The 23257-nt window shown below is 36.6% G+C and overlaps 1 protein-coding gene across 1 annotated transcript in view; it reads right to left on the reverse strand.

Annotated features, from left to right (window-relative positions):
* LOC150085014 (zinc finger FYVE domain-containing protein 26-like) overlaps positions 1–23257 on the reverse strand; it is a 192189-nt gene that overhangs the window by 106214 nt on the left and 62718 nt on the right. The window contains exon 8 of the mRNA XM_090376435.1: positions 4956–5100. Within this exon, the coding sequence (XP_090232561.1) occupies positions 4956–5100 (145 nt within the window). The remainder of the gene's footprint in view (positions 1–4955; positions 5101–23257) is intronic.

Here is a 23257-nt window from a genome sequence, read left to right on the forward strand (position 1 = left end):
CATGTACTGAAATGATGCAATTGCACTAACTTGTACATTAGTTAAGCTCTTTACATAACCTGAGGCTTTAGCCCTAAACTATACCGTAATCATGGACAATATTGTGCATTTTTCCTACTGATATTCTCAACATCTCTGCCAGTTGCTTTACTACTATTCAAAGATCTTTCATGATTACAGAACAAGTTTTTATGGTTTCTCTGGTGACAGAAGTGGTTGGAGCTCCAGAACTGCCAATTTTTGTGAATGAATCATGTCCATCTTTAAACATTCTAAACCACCTGCATGGTATGCTATATGAAACACAGATTCACCATAAGCCTCTTTTAACATTTTATATACTTCATCTAATGTTTTCTAAAGACGGAAACGAAATTTGAGAGCACAAAATTCTCGTGTGTCATGTCCATTGTTATATAGGCAAAACTGAACAGGCATAAATTGGTAAACCACCAAGGTCACACCATGTGCAAGAGCCAATTGCACAGTTGCTATGTGATGTAGCTTGGTTTGGTCTTAAATTCCACAGCTCAGCTAGAAATAGTAAGTAGAGTGGTTATTCACAAAAAATTATGATCATTTTTTGTTGAACAGTCCTCATATATTTTCATTCTTTCAAGTTTTAGCTAGCTAGTATTCACGTTTGAGATAATCAAATATTCAGTAAATATGGAATGCCTATTTTCAGACTGGTTCTTGCTGAAATATAGAGATCTGGTTTTGGTTAATTTTGGTTTTGGTGATCAGTGTGTTAATAGAAACTATTAACATGCTGATCACATAAAAAAGACTCCTTTATTTTTTATTTTATTTAGAATTCACTGTTTGTTTAAAAGCAACTACCCTTATCCAGCTATCAACTTGATAAACTGTGAGATCTCTAGAGAAACCCAGTGCCAATTTCACTATGAGCAAAAACTCATACACCGACCATTGAACAAAATTTTTACTGTAACTAAAATTTTTACAAATAGTATAAAAACCAAATTATTTACAATAAACTAATGATTGTATATTGCGGAATACTAAAAACTGTAATAAAAGATCGTTTACCATAAAATAAGCTAAAATATAAAATTAAAAGCACTAAAAACCTGGAGCTTTCGAGAGCGTCAGCTCTCTTCTTCAACAGTAATATGACTTTCTGCAACATCTCCTTAAATAGCAGGTTCACAGTACCTCCACACGTGGTATTTCTCCACGTGGTTCAATCGGCACATAGTCAGAACCGGAAGCGGAAATGTCTCGGGTACGTGGCAAATAAAATCGTTCATCTGAACTTAATACAATTGTTTCAAAAATAGGATGAATATGCATGCCTCTATCTCTATTCATGGTATTCTTACTGAATGAACCAATCCGTAAACCCTCGAGCCATTTACGCTCCCAGTATCCATGTGCACGATCCAAAATAATAGCGTCCTCCGGGGAGATTTGATGCTGCTTCTCCCAAAAATGTTCGGCCACGGCAGACTTACTGTAATCAGCGGTTCTTATGGCATTTAAATGTTCCCCCAGACGATCCCTAAGCCGTCGTTTTGTTTCCCCCACATAACACTCCCCACAATCCGGGCATTCTATTCTATAAATAACTCCGCTACTGAGATCTTTTGGTATACGGTCTTTGACCTGGGACAGAGCTGTGCACAGCCTCCGCCCAGGAAGTTGTACACAGCGTGTCTTATAACCCCGTAAAATTCTTGCCAGATGCTCAGTAAGGCCCGGATAGTAGGGGATGTATGCGGTGGCTACCAGGACGAACGACTCCCTACGCTCAGACACCCCTCTACTCTATCTATCCAGGATCCTTAGAAAGTGGGTATCCGCACTTTCTAAGTTCTGCCGTGACACGATTAATTTCTTTCTCTTTATCCTCAGAAGTGGTACAGTGTGATCTTACTCTGTCAAATAAAGCTTGGTAATAGATCACTGCTCGGTGTGGAAGATATTTGTACAGGGGTAGAATTATGTCTAGCTAGTACTACCATGTTATTCCAAGGAACTATGTATAAACAGGTTCGCGGTACGGCCATGGGTTCACCCATTAGTGCCACCGTGGCCAACTTGACCATGGAGGAGTTGGAAAGTAGGGTTTTTAGTGGGTGTTCGTTTCCTATCAGGAATTGGAGAAGGTACGTTGATGATACCTTTGCCCTGGTCCAGAAGGGGAGGGGGGATGATGCCGTTTGCTGGCTTAATAGCTTCTCCCAATTTATACAATTCACCTCAGAGGTGGAAACGGGCGGTACTTTGTCGTTTTTGGATGTATTGGTCTCTAGGGTGGGTTTTAGGCTTAAGATGTCAGTTTTTAAAAAACCCATGTGTAGAGGTCAATACACCCACTATAATTCAGCACAAGCTGGACAATACAAGAATAGCGTAGCAAAAGCTTTATTTGACAGAGTAAGATCACACTGTACCACTTCTGAGGATAAAGAGAAAGAAATTAATCGTGTCACGGCAGAACTTAGAAAGTGCAGATACCCCCAGAGGATCCTGGATAGATATAGTAGAGGGGTGTCTGAGCATAGGGAGTCGTTCGTCCCGGTAGCCACCGCATACCTCCCCTACTATCCAGGCCTTACTGAGCATCTGGCAAGAATTTTACAGGGTTATAAGACACGCTGTGTACAACTTCCTGGGTGGAGGCTGTGCACAGCTGTGTCCCAGGTCAAAGACCGTATACCAAAAGATCTCAGTAGCGGAGTTATTTATAGAATAGAATGCCCAGATTGTGGGGAGTGTTATGTGGGGGAAACAAAACAACGGCTTAGGGATTGTCTGGGGGAACATTTAAATGCCATAAGAACTGCTGATTACAGTAAGTCTGCCGTGGCCAAACATTTTTGGGAGAAGCAGCATCAAATCTCCCCGGAGGACGCTATTATTTTGGATCGTGCACACGGATATTGGGAGCGTAAATGGCTCGAGGGTTTACGGATTGGTTCATCCAGTAAGAATACCATGAACAGAGATAGAGGCATGCGTATTCATCCTATTTTTGAAACAATTGTATTAAGTTTGGATGAACGATTTTATTTGCCACATACCCGAGACATTTCCGCTTCCGGTTCTGACTATGTGCCGATTGAACCACGTGGAAAAATACCACGTGTGGAGGTACCGTGAACCTGCTATTTAAGGAGATGTTGCAGAAAGTCATATTACTGTTGAAGAAGAGAGCTGACGCTCTCGAAAGCTCCAGATTTTTAGCGCTTTTAATTTTATATTTTAGCTTATTTTATGGTAAACGATCTTTTATTACAGTTTTTAGTATTCCGCAATATACAATCATTAGTTTATTGTAAATAATTTGGTTTTTATACTATTTGTAAAAATTTTAGTTACAGTAAAAATTTTGTTCAATGGTCGGTGTATGAGTTTATTTCCTAGATATGAGTTTTCCCGACCTCAGAGGCCTCTTTCAGGATTTTATGAAATAAAATAAAAACAACCAATAAAACCTTCCCCGAAGTTAGACTGAAATTTTTCAAATGCCTCACTATCAAAAGCAAGGAAACGAGTGACATTAAGGTTTTAAAGAGGGGCACATTTATCCACTCCTGGACAAGTCAATATTTTAAAAGGGGATATTACTTCTCAAGTAGGCCAGTGTAGTTACATACCTCTGACATAATACATGAATAACAGAGTTAATGAAATTCTCATGTGTTTTTATACTTAATGTTTCAGAAATTAGAAATTACAATTATTTGCTTGTAATCAATACTGATATCTGATCAAATTTGAAAAGGTGGCAAAGGAATACATGCTGTGTGAGCTCTAAGGCTGCAAAAGTGAGCATCATTAATGCAATTCTTATGTTTATTGGTCCTACTGAGTAGGACCAATCATAGGGTGGATCCTGAAGTGTAAAGGTTCATTTTCTGAACAGCCACCTTGAATAATTTTCACAGACCCAAGGTGCAACAAGTGAAGAGCAGTGTGAAAGATGTTCATTATTCCCTCATTCCACTTAACCTGGCCAAAATATCTTGGTCAGGTTAAAATGGAATGAGGCAAATTTTGTTGACTAATAAAATACTGATTTAAGGTACATTATGTCTGCTCTTAATACTCTATATGAAAAACTGCCTGTATGTTCAAAATAACCATATTTTGCTTTAGGTAGTACATTTATTTTTTTATTCTGTACAAATTAGATGTAGGGCAAAATCAATTAAAGGTTTAGAATCAGCACAAAAATTGTACAACTTTACCTATTTGCATTAAAGGAACACAAAAATATCTAACTGCATTAGAGCTTCGCAGTATATACGTTTACTCTTCATTCTATCACTAAATAAAATATGGTGCACCAAATATATCAGAGACAACATATTCACAATAATATAAAAGATGTATAAGAATACATTAGTGATAATATAGTTATAACAATGTACAACAGGATTTTAACTATACCGTAGGATCTCAAAAAATGTGAGATCCTACGATACGCAGTTGACCTCCTGATTCATACTTATGTTCATGACGTAGTTACTGCTAGTCCATGATGGCAGTGAGTGATGCATTAAAGGGGAAGGTCGACAGCATAGCAGATTCAGAGTATTAAATTATTGTTTGGACAATTAAGAATTTCACATTTGAAACAGATGACATTTTACGGATTAATAAGAATAATAATGTGTCTTTAGCCTAAACATGCCATGCATGCACAGTTTATACTTTACTTAGTACAATAGTTTTCTATAGAGAAACTCCAAATAATACAAATTCTCATTTAAAGGGGGGGGGGTGCAATTCAAAATCTGCATCCAAATTTAACAGGAATCTAACTCTCGCTTAGTTTCAGACCACACTGTATTATATATTTTATACAATATGGTTAAAATAGCAATAATAAGGTTATAACAATAGTTATATCAAAATTCGTCTTGTGTCTTAAGAAATATTTCAAACTTTAGGTCATCTAAGAACAATATATTACAAATTACCCATTTCTTCATTTATAACAGGAAATTCAATGGATTTAGTAGCATAATTCTCAAGGAGGTGATTGATGCTAGTAGCACACAAATTACATTCTGAAGAATCATCACCCAAGGGGAGACTTTTTAGTGCTGTTTCTGCAGTTTCAATCTGAAAAATTAAAATTACACACAAGTCAAATATTATGTGCCATTCATTTATCTTTTTTAACTAAATCAAAATCTGCATTAAAATTTTTCCTGGTGAATTTTCTTTATTTGAAAAACAATATTATCTAGTTATACTACTTCTTCACAGAATTGTGGTGGCTTCACTTCTTGCTACCTGTTTCGAAAAAGGTCTGAATTTAATGCACATTGCAGATCAGAGGAACTTCTCTTCAACATAGCTGGACTCAAGACAGGAATGGAATTTTCTCCTAGGTTTTTATTCACCAAACGAACAAACTGCATATATTTTTTTTATGACAACCCTAAGCATGAGAGGTATTAGAACCTACAGTACCTAATACTGTGCATGGGTTGACGGTTGAGAAGATGAAAGAAGATACTTGTTGACAATAGACTTGAATTTCAGTAGATTGTAAATTTCAGGAAAAAGATATGGAGGGAGGCTGTTCCAGAAAACAGAAGTTGAATGAATAAATGAAGAAGAAGAAAAATTGCTTAAAGTTTGAAGTTGGACAGTAAAAGGATGTCAACTAGCTGTGGCAAGTGTTCAGACTGGTTTAGAAGAAAGACAGCGGGAATTATAGAAGCCAATTCAGAAGAACAGTATCCATGGAAGTATTTATAGAAAAAGCGTGTAGCAGAAAAAGAATGTCTATGAGACAGAGAATGGAGATACTTTGTTAGAGTATCTCCACCAGATGTTGGAACAGTATTCCATGGTAGGGCAGATTTGCAATTTGTACAGAGTGAACAGCCGTTTGGACGAAAAGTAACACCAGAGTGAAAGAGAAAATCCAGTTTTTCAGATGCAGAGAAAGCATTATTTGTAATGTGCTTATATCAAGAGAGTGTTTTAGAAGGACTGAAATCAACTAAGTTATCTTTGCTCCACTGGAAAATTACCTGGAGATCAGCATTTAAGGAATTAGTAGTGGATATCTGAGAAGTTGAAGCTGTTTGTGCAGGGAAAGGTTTCTCAAACTGGAAGGTGGAATGCAATGCTACCATCAGCAAAACTATAGATAAGATTTCCAGTTAATGGAAGAAGGTCATTAATATGCAAGAGGAAAAGAGTGGGGGAAAGAAATGAATCTTGGGGAACATGAGCATTAGTGGAGAAGTTAGAAGACAGAGAGCCATCTACCATTGCTCGCAGTGAGCTGTCAGAGAGAAAACTGGATACCCAATTACAAAAAACAGTCAGCAAACCATAAAATGGAAGATCATTTAGAAGATCTTTATGCAGAGAGAAAACTGGATACCTAATTACAAAAAAATAGTTGGCAAACCATAAAATGGAAGATTATTTAGAAGACCTTTATGCCAAATTACCCCAGGGGCTCACATCTGGTGAGTATGGGCTTGGCACACCCAGGATCCTGAGTTGGATATCATCATTCTTCTCTTTCTTGGTGATTCCCTTCTATTTTTGACTCTCTCTGTGGGTAACTCGGGAACTTTTTTTTTTCCTGGTGCAGCATAAGCCTCAAGCTTCCTTGCATCATATGGCTATTAATAAGAATAAGAACACAATCAAAAGCCTTTGAAATGTCAAGATCAACTGCTTGAGTTTCACCAAACTTTTCCATTGAATTTGTCCATAGATGGGTAACATAAGCCAGTATATCACCAGTGGATTGACACTGACAAACTCCATACTGGCGATCACTGATCAAATGGAAGGTTTCTAGATAATTTAAGAGGTGGCAGTTAATTGATTTCTCCAATGAAGGTATGAATGAAATTGACTGGCATGATATGTATAAATATCATCCAGTAGTTAGTGAGAGGATCTATATGACCATTATGTAGTACACGATAAAATGTCAATTACACAGAGAATGATAATGTTTACTGTTGTCATTTTGGAGGGAGAGGAGAAAATTTTGCATCAACTATTTTGGTTACATTGTGCCAGAATAATATTGAGAGTAATTTTTATTTAAGAATTAAAACAAAAATAAGATCAATGAAAGCATTATAAGTCCTTGTTGTCTATATTACCAAAAGAAGGAATTTTTTTTTTACATTGCTTTCAAAATCTAAAGAACTTTTTAGTCAATTATTTAATTACAGGATATTCTATTTTTTTATTCTATATTCTATATAGAATTTTATTTTTGATATTCTATTTTTTAGTGACTATATATTTTTTGAAAAAAAAAAAAAAATAAATAAATAAATACAACTGGCAAAAAGAACCCAGTGATTACAATGAAAAGAGCCCATAAGTGATAATATATGCTAACTTATCTCTCTTCCTTTGGAATTATCTTGGACATTAAACAGGGCAACAAGACATTTTTCCAGGATTGCCTCAATTTTATTCTGGTGTCCCAGAAAAAGTTTTTGGAATGCTGTTTTGTCTTGGCTTTGACATAAAGTTATTTTTATAAAATAAATATATACAGTTAAAATTAACAACATACAGGGTGTCTTAAAAATATTGGTACAAATGTTTAGGAGAGGTAGGTAACATCTAAAGGAATGTAAATCGCATAGGAACCCATAACCGGAACCATCACCGTAAGTCAATACACGGCACTGTTCATCAGTTTGCGAGAGGGAAAATTTCTGGTTTACTCATTCAAGCAGTAGTCGCCGCACGAAGAGCATGCATCGATATACGAACTGTGAGCTGGCAGACATGCACCTAGTGTATGGATTAGCAAAGGGCAATGGATGAGCCACTCAACGAATTTATGGAGAACACTTCCCAGACAGACAGACATATACCGGACCACCGTTTGTTTGCGCGTGTGCATCAAAATTTGTGCGATTATGGGTCATTTAGAGGTAACAGGAGTAGTGCGGGCAGACCACATTCGACACGAATTCCCGCCATGGAAGAAAGTGTGTTGAATGCCGTCTAGAATACTCCTACTACCAGCACATGTGCCATTGCCTCTGTCTTAGGAGTGTCTCGTTGCAGTGTACAGCGTGTCTGGCACGACGATCCTTACACCCCCTTTCATCTCCAAAGGGCTCAGTTACTGCTCCCTCAAGATCATCCTGCACGTGTGGCTTTTGCACAGTGGTTTCTCCAAGAAAGTGTTCAAGACTTAAATTTTCCAGCCTATGTTTTGTTCACGGATGAGGCTTATTTCACTTGGGTAGGCTTATTCAATCAGCACAATGCTCATATGTGATCTCACAACAACCCACACGGTGTGCAGCCCCATGCGGCACAACATCGCTTCGCAATAAATGTATGGGCAGGTATGGTCGGTGACTGCTTAGCCGGCCCATACCTGTTATTATCCCGCATGAACTCCACTAAATATCGAATCTTTCTTGAACAAGTTTTACCAGGGTTACTTGACGATGTTCCAGCAAATGTGAGATGCAACATTTGGTTTCAACATGACGGGGCACCTGCCCATTATGGAAGGTGTGTTCATGACCATTTGAACAGGCGTTTTGGACGTCGATGGATTGGCCGTGGTGGACCCCCACGCTCACCTGATTTATCGAGCCTTGATTTCTTTCTGTGGGGGCCCTCAAATCTATTGTGTATGAATCGCCTGTGGAGACGGAAATGGATCTCGTGGCGAGACTCGTCTGCGCTGCTGCTACTGTAAAAGAAACTCCAGGTGTGTTCAACCATGTCCGCCAATCCATGCTGCGCCAGTGTCACGCATGCATTGCGTCTCATGGTGGAACCTTCGAGCATCTGTTGTAACATCATGAAATGCATCCATCTCGTACTCCATTGTTAATATTATGTCAAATAAATGTTTGCCACTAATTATTGTCTTGTGTCATTTCTGCTTCTTGTGCCTCTGCTACTACTTTCTCGTGACATTTCCGGTTATGGGTTCCTATGCGATTCACATTCCTTTAGATGTTACCTACCTCTCCTAAAAGTTTGTACCATTTTTGAGATACCCTGTATAATGCTAATGATGATAATGTTAACTGCCATAAAATGGCAGTTAACATTATCATCATAAATATAGCAATATGCATATCATTGAAATGCAAGGATGTTGTTATATTTGCTTCTTCCTGAAAGTAATAATTTACTGCTGTACTGTTTTAGTGCCTAGAATAATCATGATAAGCAGAAGCATTTTAAAATTATTGTAAAAATATAAAATAAGAACATCAAATATTCTCTCAATTCAGAAATATTCCTGTGCATAAATGTTGTTATAAGAACAATATTTGAAGTGACATTATGAAAAAATATCTTGATGATGAAGATGAATCCGGAGTATATGTGACATCTTTAAGTATTTGATGTGCTGATATTAAGGTTATGTAAGATACAAAGTCTTACAAATATCTAATTCTTGGAACAAGAATAGTTGGCAGCATTAAATTAATTACGACGAACAACAATCCAAAAATATTTCAGATAGTGGGAGAAGGTCAAATTAAAAGAATCAAAAACAATAGACAAAGCAACATATAAGGTAAATTTAAAAGGCGCCCAAGGTAGTAGTCAGTTAATTTAATCCCCCTATTGAACTGCCACTTAAAGACATTGCATTTAGTCATTTTGAGAAGGGTTTTGGCTCAACCTTGTAAAAAGAATATTGCAGTAGGGGAGTCCAATGGGGTAGATGAAAGGATTCCGGGGAAAAAAAAAAAAGTTGCAAGAAGTAAAGTTTGAGAGACAGAACGTTGAGAAACTGCTTAGTGATTGGGTTAGTGTAAATTAGTTACACTAACCCAATCAGACAGAGTATGTAAATTAGAGGGAGATACAAGGGTTTTTTGTACATAAAGAAGTGTGTAGAGAAGAAGATATGTTGTGGCGAAAGTGAAAAAAGAAGTAAAGTGAATGAGTGGAAAGAGAGAGAGAGAGAGAGAGAGAGAGAGAGAGAGAGCAGAAAGGCTGTAAAGGGTCTTGTGTCGCAAGTGAGGCATTGTTAAGAAAGGAAAGGTGCAGATCTATGCGAAAAAGAAGAAATGGCTGAAGATACTTGTGACCTGTAAAGATATTCCCGCTGTAGAGAGCTATCCCTGGAAGGAAGTGCTGAATGTAAGTCACTGAGCCTTTTAGGATAGATTGTACAGTGATAAATTAAAAAAAGGGTTAATATGAAGAAATAGTTATAATAGTAATCGTGGCATGTGATGCAAGAAAGCAAACGTATGAGCTTATGTAGCATCAGCCAAAAAAAAAAAAAAATTCAGACAACCATTCCCTCTAAATGTTTGTCCAGTTCCTCCTTAAATTTATTTAACCTATCAACTTCCACAACGACAGATGGAAGTTTGTTCCAGCAATTAACTACCCACTGGCTAAAGGCAAATTTCCGCACATCTATTCTACAGCTGTCTTTCCTGAATTTGAATTTATGCCCCCTTAGGTTCGTAATCTGAAAAAGTGGAAGAATCCCATCAGAATTCAGCATGCTCAACCCATTCAAGGTCTTATACACCTCAATCAGATCATCTTGCAGGTGCCTATTCTCCAGCTGCTGCAATTTGAAGAACTTAAGCCTCTCTTTTACCAGGGTTACTTGACGATGTTCCAGCAAATGTGAGACGCAACATTTGGTTTCAACATGACGGGGCACCTGCCCATTATGGAAGGTGTGTTCGTGACCATTTGAACAGGCGTTTTGGACGTCGATGGATTGGTAAGAGGATCCCTTCATTCCCCTCACCAATCTTGTTGCCCTTCTCTGTATATGCTCAAGCAAATCTACATCCTTCCTAAAATGAGGCCTCCAGACCTGTATGCAGTACTCAAGGCATGGCCTGACCATTTCCTTATACAAAGGGATAATCACCTCCTTTTCCTTGCTAGCAAAATTCCTGCATATCATTGACAAAACCCCGTGACCTGCTCTTGCAGCCTGTCTGCATTGTTCAGAAAACTTCATATCTGACTGCACAATTACTCCCAGGTCTTTTTCATTTTCTACCACCTTAAGTGTAGCACCATACAGTTGGTACATTCCTCTGGGGTTACTTCTACCCATATGCAGTACTTTGCCCTGTGGGACTCCACTAATAACATCAGTCCACGAAGAGCAGCACCCATTGATTACCACCCTCTGTCTTCGCCCACTCAACCACCCTTTTATCCATTGTAGCAACTTACCCTTAATACCATTCTGCTCCGATTTGTACAGTAGTCTTCCATGCGCAACAGTGCCAAAAGCTTTCATGAAATCCAAGTACAGTAATACCCCGACTTACGCGAACTCGGAGTTACGCGGTTCTTGATTTTTTCGTTTGGCAACGCTGCCGCCCACTATCTTCAAGGTCGTTTTTCATATGTTATCGATATACGGTGCGACGGCGGAGAATGAGAGCGAAAGATGAACAAAATTCAACTTTGCTGCTTTTATGTTTTTTATATCAGTGAAGGGAAAACACATTTCACCATAATAACGTAAAAACCAACACAATTCCAGCTATCGGTATAATCGCAAATGCAATTAGATCGAGTTTACTACCAGTTTATAACCAGATTTCACTAGCAGAAACGCAACTGGATTTTTATTGTTTTATGGTAGTAACCCCTAGAAATGTGAGGTGTTAATAGCGTATCTCTGCCTTTATGGTGTTGTTTATTCAGTTGCTACATGCGCGCAGCTTTGTTTATGCGTATCAAGCGTGCCTCCTCATTTTGTAATTGTGCTTTATTCCCTAAAAATGAGTAAAATACTTAATTAAAAGGTGTGAAAAGGAAGCGTCCTGGTGAAGACACTGCAGATTCAGAGAGAAAAAGAAAAGCAATTATCGATAAACAGAGGCGGACTGGGTCAAAAATTCTTACCCAGGATTTTTTTTTTTTTTTTTTGATTTGGTAGTTGTTGGCGCATCGGCTTCTGTGGCCATATTGCACCTCCCAAGGTTTTTGCAGTACTTTTGATCCAAGCCCGAGGCGGGAATCGAACCCGCGACCTTTGGGTTGCCGGGCAGGTACTTTACCCACTCGGCCAGCCCGGTCGGCTCTTACCCAGGAAAATTTAGAGTGGCCTCATACTATGGTTTATGGCCAAAATCACACTGGCCCACCGGGGTTTCCCCGGTAAGGCTTATGGCCAGTCCGCCTCTGTCGATAGAGAAAAAATATGAAATTGTGAAACGCTTTGAGCGAAATGAAAGACCATGTGATATTGCACGTGCTACAGGCCTAAATGAAGCAACGGCGAAAAGCACATGGAACGAAGAACGCGTTATAGCTACAAAGCAAGGAATAAAAAAAAATTATTAGCTTGCTACGAAGAAATTCTGCGTGAAAAAAAGAACGCGCTGTGTCGTCAGCCGAATTTGTTAGATTTTATGAAGCCATCGACATCGAAATAACTTTTTGACGTTCATTTGTGTTTTTAATACATATTTTGTATTAATATGTATAAAGAACTGCAATTTTATTAATATTTTTCTTCTAAACTACTGTTTTTGTTAGTCCTTGGTCCCAATTAAGCAAAATTTATATGTATTTATATGCAAAGTTGTACCCCGACTTACGCGAATTCGACTTACGCGATTTTCGTCGGACCCACCTATCGCGTAACTTCGGGGTATTACTGTATACGATGTCAAAATTATTTTTTGCATTCAGTTCCTTTGTAACCACATCATAATATCTGATAAAATTTGTCAGACAAGACTTTCCCTTAACAAACTCATGCTGTGTCTGAATTATTGCTGCAGTCTTGTCTAGATGATCCTGCAATGCATCTTTAACCAGTGACTCCATTATTTTACCAAGAACAGAAGTTAAACTAACTGGTCCGTAATGACCGGTGGTACCCTTCGATCCCCCTTTATGAATTGGGGATACATTTGTACATCTTCAGTCCGTAGAGACCTCCCCTGAGTCCAAGGATGCTCCCATAATTATGGCTAAGGGTTTGCTTAGTTCCTTTGCTGCCTCCTTTAATAAAATTGGATAGATCCCATCCATCCCAGTGCCTTTCTTATGTTTAACTTCATCAATTTCTCCTCCACTTTGCTGTCAGTTATTACAAAATCATTAAGCACCCTGCTACAATTTAATAACCTTCTGGCATTTTCAAATCTTAACTCTCCTGTGTGAATGTAGATGCAAAATACTCATTCAGTTTGTTTGCTATCTGAGCAGGATCATCAACAATCGAACCATCGATATCAAGTGGACCAATCTGATTCATCCCCTTCCTTTTAGAGTTTATATAAGTAAAGAAATCCTTGCTGTTTTTCTTAGCATCCTTTGCCAAAGATTTCTCGTAATATGCCTTTGCCTGCCTAACCTTCTTTGTGACTTGATTATAGACTAGCTTATATCTGCCATAGGCTTCTGTGTCGCCTGATAACATATGCATTCCATGCATTTTTCTTCTCTGTCACGAGTCTCATTAGTTCATTTGACAACCATTTAGTAGCTTCCACAATTAATTCCTTGAATGCTTCCCACTTAGAATTTGCTGTTGGTAACATCATCAGTTGGTCCCACTGTACAGAATTTAAAAACTTAAAAACTTTAAAAACCTTTTCCCCTGATGGTAATTATATCTTTAAGTAAATCCCACATCAGTATACTGTGATCAATGCCACCTAGTGGTTCCTTTATCTGCAAATTCTTAATACACGGATGATCACTGCTGATAACCAGATCAAGAGTATTGCCCTCTCTAGTTGCCTCTCGAACATGCTGCTGCAGAAAACAATAAATCCACAAAATGTTAATGAATAGGATTAATGTAAGAATATCAATATATAAGATGAGAAAAGGTATGTGATGAGAATAGCTCAGATAAGTACACAAACACTCAGAAATAACTGTTAATGATAGTGAATTAAAAAGGGTGATTGAGAGAAAGGTATGTGTTAATGATATAAAATGTTCTTAGAATACATTATACATGAAACAAGAAAATACCTATTAGTAAAGTGTATGCGCTGTAAGGGTAACTGGTTAAGTAAGTACAGGTGACCTCCGCTTAACGCTGATAATTCGTTCCGTAAAAACAGAGCGCTAAGTGAGCGTCACATTCCCATAAGGTAACATATGTATTTGTGAGATGCGGTCGGTGCCATAGGATATTTTCTAATCAATAATAAATGGTAGTGAAAAGATGCACAAATGTCGGTCAAAATATTTAATATTCAAATATTTGTACATATAAAATATTCTGCATTACACAGGTATATAATTATGTGGAAACTACTTACGTATCAAAATTAAACTTAAAATTCCAATTAAAATCATGAATTCAATTGATCTAAATTGATTTAATTTAATTGAATTGATGAATTTAATCATGAAAAATGTGTCGATTTTGGGTTGAACTTTGGCCCTCTTCCAAATAAACTAAAAGGAGTATTAATTTTAAATCTCCCAAAGCGTTACCACCCAACAATAGAGTCAACCAATCCTTTACCGCTTTGAAACCTGGCATTTTTTTGCTTCTTTCAATATGGAACTTCTTTAATGCATTCGTTTCCACAAAAGTCCTGCTTCAGCTATGTTAAAAACTTGTTGAGAAGTATAACACATAATATCCCTCTTCAATAATTTTAACAAGTTCTGTTTTGAAAGTTTTGGCTCCTTCATCTGCACTTGTGGCTTCTTCCTGGATTTTAAATCTATTCAACCAGCCCTTACTAGTTTTAAATGGTTCCACATTTTTTTTTTTAGGTGAGTTTTCTTCAGATCATCATATTGGCTAATCTCTCTCTCTCTCTCTCTCTCTCTCTCTCTCTCTCTCTTTTTTTTTTTTTTTAATAATATTTAACTTAACTGAATTCTGCATTGGATATTATCTTCAATAAAATTAGTAAAAGTCTTTCCATTTCAATCCTAATAGCCGGCCTAGCCCTAGTTGCTTGCAGTGGAACAGCTATCTTTCCTGCTGCTAAAATTAATTCTTTATTTTTTTTTATAATTGTTCTTACAGTTAAACCTGCAAGTCCTAAATTATGGCACACATCCGCTTGTCTTTGACCGGAATCAATTTGCTTCAAAACGTCTAATTTAATTTTCAAATTCAGTCTTTTTCTTACATTTATAGTCTTCGTACTGCGCTCAGATGTTGTTGCTTTTTCATTCTTATCGGCCATTATTAACTCTTCGAAAATGTAACTGCGTTGGTTGCATTAATTATGATACAATGTTCAAGTAAACTGTCCGTTTCGCACGATGTCTAATACGGTACTGAGTGATGACCAGACTTTGGATAAATGCATATAGCGCAAATATTGCAAGCAATATACTTGATCATTTTTTAAAATGTTGATCTCGGAACTACGTAACAAGTCACTGTACTGCAATTTAATTAGCGTGCGAGAAAATTTCACTGAGCGTGGGAAACGTTTTAATGCTGTTTTGGTATTCATTTTCAAGCTATTGACTCCATCAAATGAAACGATTTCATTAAATATGCCAAAAATGCAATCTGTAAAAGAGCATTATAGTCAGATACGGGTTATAATATAAGAACAGCATTATAGCGAATCAGCGTAAAGCGAACTGCGTTATAACTGGGGCCTGCTGTAATGGAAACTACCCAGAGGGTGAGTAATGATTGAAGTGTATTAAATGTGGAATAGTGACAAAAAAAAAAAAAAAGTATAAGCAAGAGATGTATTTGTGAAAGGAGGAAAGAAATGTGCAGAATAAGAAAAACTGTCTAATGTAGGATGAAATGTTTAAATTTTCTTTGTATGAGTAACAGCAATGTGAATAATTGTGTATAATATATATCATAAACAACTTTATGTTAAAAAAATGGTTTGGTCATTTCTCATGAGATACTACAGACAGCAATATAATATATTTATATATATTACAGGGGAAAAGATATCCCTCAGTTCCAGGAATACTCTGATTTTCTCTCGCAGTCAGGTTGCTTGTGGGCCTCGGGGCTCAAGGGAAGCTGCTGCTAAAAATTAACTGCAACAATTGCTTTATACAGCAATACTGAGGTCTTAATTAAATATAAATTCAATTAAGAAAATAAAAAACACCCCTCCCACAGTTCACTTAAAACAAAGTGAGAATTTCACATGCAAAATTGCCACTGAAAACATGTCAAAACCCTTCCAGATGTAAACAAAAATATCCCCTCATGTCCTAAGGAAAGGTCCCATTAACAATACTGTTTTGCTGCTTAGATGCAGGTGAGTGAAATTAATCAGGGAGTGAAATGGAAAATTTTATGAACAGAACAGAACATTTGTTGATAATTTCTCATTTTTAATCATCAAGCATGTACACGACATTACCAACGTGTATGACAAACTGGAAAGACATTCTGGCATACTCTGGTTCAATCCAAGTCCTGGGTAGTTTCCAGGCTTTCATAATAATATGACTCTACAGCCCGAGTCACGATAACATGACTCTGGCTGAAGGTTCTTAAAATTCAATCATTTCCATTTTTTTTTTTTTACTGTACAGCGTTCCAATAAAGAATTAAAATACAGTACTATCAAATTAAATTTACTTTGTAATACAGTAAAATATCATCATATGTTTTTAGATTTGAAGTTCACACCAGTAAGATATTTTTTGGGCCAGCTTTAAAATTTCTACCAAATTTTCACCAGGACAAAAAAATCAACTTTAATTAATAATTTAATAATTAATTACATCATTTTAATTAATATCTATTAATTTATTAATGGTTAAAATTAATTTTTACTAATTTATAATAATTAAAGTTCATGAATCTATAAAAGAAACTTAAAGTGGGGGGGAGTTGTGGCGGGAGGATAGCAAACAGATGCAAGAAATCACTGATTAACCAAATTTTTTCCATTTGTTATTCAATATTTCAACATAAGTGAGGGTACAGATTCAGAACTCTTAAGGTAAGGCACTTCACCACATAATATAGCTGAAGTGATTTCAAATTAACAGAAACAGTACACAAATTTAAATTTAAAAAATTAAGATGTGTAGCTTCACGTGGAAATAATATTAACTCTGGAAAACAGTAAGCATGTGTGTGTGTAAAGTGCCGAAGCAACTAAAGCTATGAGGTGCAAGTATATTGTCTGTAAACTCCATGTATCCTGTGGTTGGTTTGCTTAATGAAAACCCAAGTTTCCAAGATATAAAACCAATCAACCTTGGGAATGCATAATTGTATTCAAACAGATGAAAATTCCAAAGCAGATAAGTTTTTTGTAGCATGAAGGCCATTTTTGTAAAAATTTCTAAGTATTTTTCTAATTATATTACCAGAACAGAAAAACAGACTTTTGTGACTTCATAGTTGTTTGATATCAAACTGTACTGTTGCATTCAAAAACACTTTGGCTTGCACAGTTTCCTACAGTAAAAAGGGGTTTTAACCAGTGTCAGATTTATCGTTTGACTTCCTCAAGGTGGGAATTATTTTCTGGGTTATATTTCTGAATAGTAATAAATACGATTATATTGCATTTTTTTAAATGTAAAATGTATATTGATTTTTGTGTACCTTTAGTGAATGTTATTTTAATAAAAAAACATGATAATTGTGCTTGGTTTGGAATTTATGTTCATACAGTTAACTGAGTGATAATTTAAATTAGAACAAAAATAAAATTATAGACTTTTTTTTTTCACTTTTTGTGAAATAATTTAGTCTTTCTAACATCAGTTTACAAATAACAATGCATATTATGTCATAGAACTATATCTCTCTAGTATTTTACAAGTTAACTCAAGCTGTACTTAAATGTACTTAGTTAACTAAGTACATTTCCAGTAAACCAAGAAAATGTCAAATTACTTTTTTTTTTGGTTAATTACAAAAACATAAAATATAAAATGATTTTGTAGTTAATGTTGTTTGATACTAAACTCTCAATAGGTAGGTCACAAAAATCTCACAATTTCTCTTCTTCAGAGTGTTTTGTTCCAGTTTTTCCATCTTTGGAATTTGTTTTGTTCCATTTTCCATCAAAGAAAATTTGATCATCCTAAGATTAAACTTGTTGGGAAGATAATTGCAAATAAAGATGAGTTCACTAACCTGCAATATATAGAATGGTTTATTACTTTGTCCAGCACCCAAATAACTTCTGCATGTATCACTTCATCAGCAAATTAAGATCTCTGTAGAGAAAACAGACCATTTTTATTCATTTCCTGTAGCCCACTGTGCACGGATTCTGCTGAATTATTGCCTGCAGAATTTGTGACAATGTCCTCTTATTTGAAAATCAAGATATAGCTGGTTTTCCTGAAGTTTTTTCAATGAATGATGTTTTTTCTGTAGACTTTTACTGAAGGAATATCACTACATCCTCACATAAATGCAGATTTACAAAATACACAGTAAGCTTTGTGTTTATCAGTACTAAGCAGCCTTAACAGTTTCCATTCGTTATGAAGACCAGAATAATTTTTCTTGGTAAGTATTCTTTCAGGCATGTTAGACAACTCATTATCAGTACAAAACTAGCACCAATTAGTATTTTCAAGCTCTACAAAAGGGGAGGGGGATCAGTTCACTTTTCAGTAAAATGGCATTATCAAATGCTACTAATGGGATAAAGGTATCCTGCAAGTGCAAAATACTGCCATCTACTCAGCAATTCTTCATCAAGGTGAATTCTAATAAATACAAAAGGGGGAAAAAATCATGAGCAAACGAAATTTCATTACTTTTTCATTACTTCATGACTGCCAATTAAATTTCATTACTTTTTCCAAGGCTTTCATGACTAGTAGACACTATGTGTAGCAAAGTTAAAAACAGATATCATAATTTTGTTGCCCAAAAAAGTAGTTTAGAATTTATTGAAAATTATTAGAATTAGCACATTCCTTAAAGATTCAGTTTGTCACAGACTTTTCGCTATTTTGAAAGTAATTTTAGCATATCATTAATTTCTGTAGGAACTCTATTCTAGCTTGAAGACAGAATTCCACAGATGAGTTACTGTATTTGTTTATTTGGGTACAGGAATTATCAAAAAATTTGCAAAATGTTTTTGCAATCTAATAGACTACAATTTTGTCATCTGGAAGTGTCCTAGTTGATTACTTTTTTTTTTTTTTTAATTAGTATTAGTAACGGCCGTATGGTGCAAGAAAGCCTATGGCTTATGCTGCACCAGCCAAAAAAAAAAAAAATCCGAACAAAACAATGATAAAAACAAAAATTAAATAAATAATTAATAATAATTAATAAATAAATAAAAATAATAAAATGAAATTAAAAATTAAATAAAAAGGAATTTAATCCTATCATCCCATGCGCTTCCCTTACCCGAAAGTACTATCCAGATGACCTTTGAATTTCCCCAAACTGTCGGCCTCTACCACCCATGTAGGCAACTTATTCCAGTAATTTATAACTCGCTGGCTAAAATAAAACTTCCTGCAGTCCAATCTAAACATTTCCCCGCGTAACTTGAATTTATGTCCCCTAGTTCTAGCATCATTTATAATCTTGAAAATTTTGTCCTCATTCATTTTACTGATGCCTCTCAGAGCCTTAAACACCTCAATCAAATCTCCTCTAAGGTGTCTAGTTTCCAAACTCTGCAACCCACATATTCGAAGTCTTTCTTCATAAGGACGCCCTTTTGCCGATCTCACCAGGCGAGTTACCCTTCTTTGCACCCTTTCAAGAAGCTCGATGTCTTTCTTTAGGTGCGGTCTCCATACTTGAACACAGTATTCCAAGTGTGGTCTAACATAGGCCTTATATAATGGGATTATCACGTCCCTATCTCTACTTGCAAAAGTTCGATAGATCATCGATAGGACACCATGGGCCTTCCTTGCAACCTGTTTACAATGCTCAGAGAATTTCATGTCTGACCGTATCGTAACACCCAAGTCCCTTTCCTCCAGTACTGGGTTTAGTTGAACTCCACCAAGTGAATAAGTTATTTTGGGATTACTGTTTCCCAGGTGTAATACCTTACACTTTGTTGGATTAAAGCACAGCTGCCATTTTTCTGACCATTCTTGAAGTCTATCTAGGTCTCTCTGAAGAAGCTCAGCTTGACAGTGATCATTAACTACTCTACCAATTTTAACATCATCTGCAAATTTAGACATCACGCCCTCTATCCCTTCATCAATGTCGTTTATGAAAATTAAAAACAACAGTGGTCCTAATACTGATCCTTGTGGAACCCCACTTCTTACATCAACCCAATCTGAGGAATAGCCATTTATCACAACCCTCTGCCTCCTGCCCTGAAGCCATCCTTCTATCCATCTAAGGATTTTCCCAGTGATTCCAACCTGTTCCAGCTTATAAAGCAACCGCTCATGTGGGACTGAGTCAAAAGCTTTGCTGAAATCTAAATAAACAATGTCGAAATTATTCCCTAAATCCAGCTCGTGAGTGACCCTTTCGAAATAGCGAACCAGATTTGTTAAACATGATTTTCCCTTTACAAAACCATGCTGAGTATCCTTGAGAATTTCAATTCGATCCAAATGATCCTGAATTCCACCCTTGATCAATGCCTCCATGATTTTCCCCACTACTGAAGTCAGACTGACAGGTCGATAATTTCCCACTTCACTTTTAGAGCCACCCTTATGTATGGGAGACACATTTGCACTTTTCCAATCCAAGGGAATCTCCCCAGAGTCTAGTGATGCTCGCATAACCAGCCTCAGTGGTTCAATGCACTCGCTTGCCGCCTCTCTCAATATTATAGGGTATATTCCATCAACTCCAGGAGCCTTACTAGTCTGTAGGCTTGAAAGTTTTTTCATTAAATAATCTTGCGAAATTTCAATATCATTAATTACATATTTTTCAACTTCGCTCCCACAATTTCCCATTGCCACAAAAGGCTTTTCATTTGTAAATATCGATGCAAAATAACTGTTGAGTTCATCTGCAACGGCAGCTGGTGTATTTATTACTATCCCCTTTCCCTTACGTAAAGGTCCGATCTGGTTTGTCCTGCTCTTCTTGGCATTTATATATGTGAAGAATTCTTTATCCCCCCTCTTTGCTCTGTTTGCTAGTGATTTCTCATAAACTGCCTTTGCCTGTCGAACCTTTTCTGTGGCTCTATTACACATCACCTTGTAGCTGTTATAGGCTTCAGTACTTTTTATTGCTCTGTAACGTTTCCATGCCACCTTTTTCTGCTCAAGTAATGTGGCAACTTCACTATTCATCCAACTTGGAACCCTTCTCGTGGAGTATTTTTTTAATGGTATATATGCATTCAAGGCATCTGTGATTAATGTTTTAAAAGCGTACCACAGTTCAATTGTATTCATTCTCTGCGCGATATCTACCCAGTTAATAGAGGCCATGTAGTACCTTAAGGCATCGTAATTTCCTTTTCTGAAATTAAAACCCATTCCTTTGCCTTTTACTTCTGCTACCTCTCTCGTCATCATCCACCGTAGAACTCCGTGATCACTTCCTGCTACTGGTTCCTCTACTGTCAGCCCTGTTATGTCATCTGATTCATGTGTGATGATGAGGTCTAGGATATTCTTTTCTCTAGTACTTTCCCTGACATGTTGATACAAATAACAGTCATCTAGTTGATTTAAAAATTTTGTTCCCCATGTCGAGTTTCCTTCCCATTTACTCCAATCAATTAGAGGCAAATTGAAATCACCCATAATAAGGCATTGACGCTTACTTGCCCATTCCATTTGCATGTAGAGGCTTTTGTCATAGTCTTCACAATCACCTGGTCTGTAGATTACGCCTACTCGCATTGTACCTTTGTTTCCAACTATCTCACACCATACAGACTCTATACTAGCATGTGAAATGTCTGAATCTGGGAAAGCTATCGTCGCACTCAGGCTGCTTCTGATAAGAAGCATTACCCCACCACCCCTTCTATCTACTCTATCCTTCCTAAATACATTATACAAGCCGTACTGAAACTCATCATCCCCAATTTCCGGGTGGCACCACGTCTCCGTAAGCCCTATTATGTCTTTAATACTTTTTTATGTCTTTAATTACATTAAATTAAGTATAATTATATTCATAAAATAAACATGTTTTCCTTTAAATTTAGAACCTTGCATTTCATATTTAAATTAGTCTTCACAGACGAAGGTGAGTTAAAATATCATTAATCATTAAAATATTAAATTTAAAAATTTAATTTAAAATTTAATTTAATTTAATTAATTAAAAAATAATTAGTTAAAATATCATAAATATCATTTCACGTTCCCTATTTACACTGGTGTTCAAAGAAAGTGCATCACCTCTTAAAATTGTAATTTTTGTCTGAATAACATAAGTAAATGGCAATATTTCTTACAGATTCCATCAGATAAGATTGACATGCATAGGTGATGATGTAATATTGCATCAGTTGTTACTTTCAGCTATGCAAGCACGCTCTGCAAGGTTTGCAGTCATTCCTCGCTTGTGTCAGGATGGTGCGTTATGTGCAGTTGATGCCACGAAGAAAGAGTGCTAGTGTTGCTTTACGTGAGGAAGGATGTTCTTCCCATCATATTACTTACAGAGTGTCTTGTAATCAGTCGACAGTGAGTAGATTTTTTTCCAAACTCAAGAATACTGGTTCTGCTGATAGGAAAAAAGGAACCAGACTCTACGCCAAAACAGGACTGCAGTTTGAAGTGCTAATGCCTTAAAAAACCTTCTTCGTCTGAGCTGAAAAGAGAATGGGAAGTTATACACGAGTGGTAATAAGTGCAGTAACAATCAGAAGATGCCTCTTCAAAAATGGACTTGTAGCCCGTCATCCTAAGAAGAAGTCCCTCCTCACACAAAAAATGAAAAAGGCCCGATTAATTTGATGTAAGGAGCATGTCAAATGGACCACCCCCGAGCAGTGGAAGTCAGTTTTTTTCTCGGATGAGAAGAAATTCAACCTGCATGTCTCTGATGGGAGACAAACGATTCGCCGTAGACGTGGTGAAGAATACCATCCAAAATGTATGGTGTCTACAGTGAAATTCCCTACCAGCCAAATGATATGGGGGTGCATTTCATATTGCGGAGTAGATCACCTGTAGTTTATAAAAGGTTCCATAAATGCCACTGGATACCTGGCTATATTGGAAGGCAAATTGCTGCCAACCATTAGAGACCATTTCAACCTGCCAAGTAACTGCATCTTTCAGGAGGATTCTGTTTCTTGTCATCGGGTGAAAAGTGTAAGTAGGCACTTCTGTAGTTACTTTAGCTTCATTTCTGCATTAGAGTTTTGACGGTAATGTGTTTACATTTGTTATAGGTGAAAAAATGGTTGGAAGAACAGTC

The sequence above is a fragment of the Mastigoproctus giganteus genome, chromosome 6 (assembly GCF_048544385.1).
Source record: "Mastigoproctus giganteus isolate SK-2022 chromosome 6, ASM4854438v1, whole genome shotgun sequence".
NCBI classification, from domain to species: domain Eukaryota; kingdom Metazoa; phylum Arthropoda; class Arachnida; order Uropygi; family Thelyphonidae; genus Mastigoproctus; species Mastigoproctus giganteus.